Source organism: Solanum lycopersicum, chromosome 6 (genome assembly GCF_036512215.1).
Source record: "Solanum lycopersicum chromosome 6, SLM_r2.1".
NCBI classification, from domain to species: domain Eukaryota; kingdom Viridiplantae; phylum Streptophyta; class Magnoliopsida; order Solanales; family Solanaceae; genus Solanum; species Solanum lycopersicum.
This window is the reverse complement of record NC_090805.1, coordinates 39,719,863-39,723,789: the sequence shown is the minus strand read 5'-3', so window position 1 is coordinate 39,723,789 and position 3,927 is coordinate 39,719,863. Positions and strand designations below refer to the sequence as shown.

The 3,927-nt window shown below is 27.7% G+C and overlaps 1 protein-coding gene across 1 annotated transcript; it reads right to left on the bottom strand.

Annotated features, from left to right (window-relative positions):
- Nucleotides 1-858: 858 nt before the first annotated feature.
- Nucleotides 859-1,470, bottom strand: LOC104647982 (protein FANTASTIC FOUR 3-like). The gene has a single exon (XM_010323959.4). It carries the CDS (start codon nt 1,468-1,470, stop codon nt 859-861), a length of 612 nt encoding a protein of 203 aa, XP_010322261.2.
- Nucleotides 1,471-3,927: the final 2,457 nt, after the last annotated feature.

Genomic DNA, 3,927 nt, shown 5'->3' with positions numbered 1-3,927 from the left:
GTGTTGAAATATTTCATAATTACTTTGGGCCAAAGTAAGAAATAAAAATATTATGTAAGGTGATAAAATTAGAGATTTCGTTAAGAATGTTTAAAATTTAATATATATATATATATATGAAGAATGATATTTGATTTATATATATCGTATAATTTTTTATATGCATATGTAATTTTTGTATAATTTACATAAATTTTAGTGTTGAGAAATATATTATTTTTTAACTTTTTTTTCAAATTACAAAAGTTCATAAAAGATTATGAATTTCGAATACATCACTGGACTACTAAATACATTGCTGCACTTCTAAATTCGTAAGTGAGGGACGTATCAGAGAGGGGATAAGACATCGGAATACATAGAAGAGGTTTTATCGGAGAGAGGATAAAATATCTGAATACATAAAGGAGAGATATATCAAAGAGGAATATGATCCAGATACATAGAAGATGTATGTATCCGAGACAGAAGAAATATATCCAAGGAGATAGAAATGTATCATTCATTGTGAGGAAAGTTATATATCCAAAAGGAGAGTTCGAGATTTTTTCAAATGATAAGGAAATTTAGAAATTATAATTAAAAAATATATATATTTGAATAATTTTTCACGAAATAGTGTCCGATTGCCCTAAGCTATTTATGCCAACCACTAGCCCCCTAAGTATATATGATCAATTCTAGCTAAAACACTTTCTTTTTGTAAATATTTTTAATGTTATAGAAATCTTAGATTCAAGATATATAACATAATAAATATAAAGAGAGAGACATAAAAAGTTCAAAAACAAAAAATTAATGGATTTCTTTAATTTTTTTAAAAAAATTAGAAAATAATGTGTTCCAAAGACAAAAACTTTAAGAAGTAGCCACCCATAAAGGGTTCCTCCAATTACAAAATGTCTTTTTCCCTTGCCTTCCTTCTTTGCACCTACTTACCCTTTGACAATTCACTATTCCAATTTCACCCTCAACATCATGACTATTTCCATTCATGTCCCTTTTCATATACATGCCCTCCTCTTCCTCGTCGTTAATTTCACGTTCAAATACGTCATTTTCATCTCCCGATTCTCCGTCTTCTTCATCGATCGTTGAAACAGAGTTTTCATCATTCAGAAAACAGAGCGTAAGTCTGCCATTACTTCTTTCAGCATGAAAATACGTACGCATTTTCGGGGCCTCAATTGCTTTAATGACTAATCTACCCCCTTCTCTGTATGTTCGACATTGAAGAGAATTCGATCCTCTTAACGTCGTTAAAGGAGGTGGAAGTTTTCGAGAGGTTTGAGTATTTTTATAACTCATAGTTACCTTACTGTAATTTGATTGCTCTGTTTTCAACTCTCGCGATGATATTGAAAAATTGTTATTGTCAATGTTTTGATCAGTTCCTGTTTCGCTTCCCAAATTTTCAGTGCACAATGCAAGGCTATGTTCATTAAGCCTGTGTATGTAAGATTTTTCCATTTCATTCGAATAATTGATGGATGAGAGATTTTGAATGGAACTCCAGCATTTTTGGTTACTAGTATTGATATTTTCTACTATTGTAGTTGGAGTTCCTACTTTGAGCTTGAGCGTAGTTGTTTCAATGATATTCGAGTCAGAATATGACTGATAACCTTGATAGACTATAGTTGACATGTCGAATAATAAAAATCGATTGTAAGAAATAGGATGATAAGAGGAAAATATGTTGAAATTTTGTGGAATTCTAGAAGACGAAAAAGAAAGAATTTTGAAGTGTGAATAGGGAGTTTAGCTTCTTTTTTTTTTCTTGTTCTTTGTTTTTGGGAAGGACAAACAAAGAATGAAAGAAAATGAGGGGTTTGGTGTTGAATTTGTAGTGCTCAAAAGTAACCCATGGGTGTGTGTTGTGGGGGTGTTTGGGGGTGGGGGACATAAGGAGGTGGGGGTGGGGTGGGGGGTAGGGGCTTTTTTTTTTTTTGCACCACTTGAATTGTACAACTGTTAATTGGTGCCATACACTTGAGAAAAAAAAAGAATAATTTTCAAATGAATGAAAAATATTCTAGTGTACTATTTCATTTAATTGATTTATATTCTTTGCTTGATTATACTAAAAATAGTTATTACTTATTTAGTGTAGAAGTTAATAGATAAGTTATTACTTATTAAGTTTTTAATTTTTTCTTATTATCACAAATTTAGTACTCTTTCTTTTTGTTTTACTCAGTTTTTTATTGTCTTATTGACATAACATACTCAAAAAAAAAATGAAAATTTTATTATATAACCTTTTATATATATTAAATCAGTACTCTAGTAATAACTATAAAAAGTAATAAAAATAAATTAAAATTAAGTAATAAATTATCTTTTACTAATATTTAAAATTGGAAAATAAAAATAAACAATCATTTTTAGTGGTGAACAAGTTAAAATAAACGAGACAATATATCCAAAAAGTGATATAATAAAGTTATTTAAAAAATATGTCATATTAATACTGAATCAGCAAAAATAAGTAAAAAAATTAAAATAAAGAGCAAATAATAATATCAAAGAAGAAAAAAGATATAGAAATTGATACTACTTTTCTGCCGGCAATGTTTTTTTTTTTAATCGATCAATTAAATGTGGAGAGTGAAGTTCTTTATGAGAATATATCCAAACGAGTCATATTTTATTTTTTTTGTATTACACTATTATTGATAATAAAGGATGCATGAACGTTGATATTTACTCCTAAATTAAGCCACTTTTAATTTGTATATTTCCTATTTTACCAAATTAAATACTTGTTAAATATCCAGAAGAAGAAGAAAAAAATTAAAGATAGAGATTCTTCCACATAGTTTTTATTTGTATACAGATAAACAACTCTTCAACAACTTTTGGTTTTAAGTTAAATAAAGGAATAATACATTAAATAAGAAAAAAAAAAAGATCATTGTTTCATGCATGCATGATTCAGACTTGTTTTTCCATAGTCAACATAGGTGTTTCATGTCTATGTATCACCAAACACCACAGACCATGCTGTTTGACATTTCTTGGAAGCAACAACAAGGAGTCAGATTCGGAATCAGTACTTGAAATTTATAAATTTTTTATTTTAATTTTATTCAAAATAATAATATATATGTATTTATAAATTTTTGAGATAAATATAAGTATGAATCGAAATTACAAGCATTGAATTTGATCAAACTCATGATAAATGAAATCTTTTCATTTTTAATTATAAATCTCAAATGAGTCTTAAACAGCGAGAAAGTACATCCTCTTTTAACGAATCGTATATATCGACTAGGCTCTCTCGTGCAGGTTAACTTACAATATGCCAACCGTCGGTAGAAGAGTTAAATCTACGATTCTGACTTCATTGCTGGTGCAAAATTGTACAGAGAAAACATGGATGGGAGGACTACATTGATCAATGATAATAGTAAAATTGGTGCTCTTTATGTATATTGAATTGTTTGATGGTACGATAATATTTCACAGTTATTATAAAAAAAAATGAAATTTAAGTTATATTTAGTAAAAGAAAAATCTTGCAAGTGAAGTAATTAAGTCCAAGTAGAATTTATGTCATTCTTTCCTCCGCACTTATGCTTATTGACGAAACAAATCCACATAGTTTCCATGATTTGACTTTTGAGACTGAACAATTTAAAATATCATAAACATATCAAAATTTTATGGGACTTTATCAAACGATTTTAAAAATTATTTTACCTAAATCTTGAAAATATATATGAAATTAGTATATTTTTTTTTTAAAAAAGACAACTTTAAAAGTTTCATAAATTCATTAAATATTTATAAAAGAAGATTCACAAAATCATTTCTTACGAAAATAATCGATATAATTATAGTTTATTTTCTATCCATGTAAAATTTATGGCAGACAATATGAAACCTTTTAGAAAAATTGTCAATAGTATCACTAGCAAG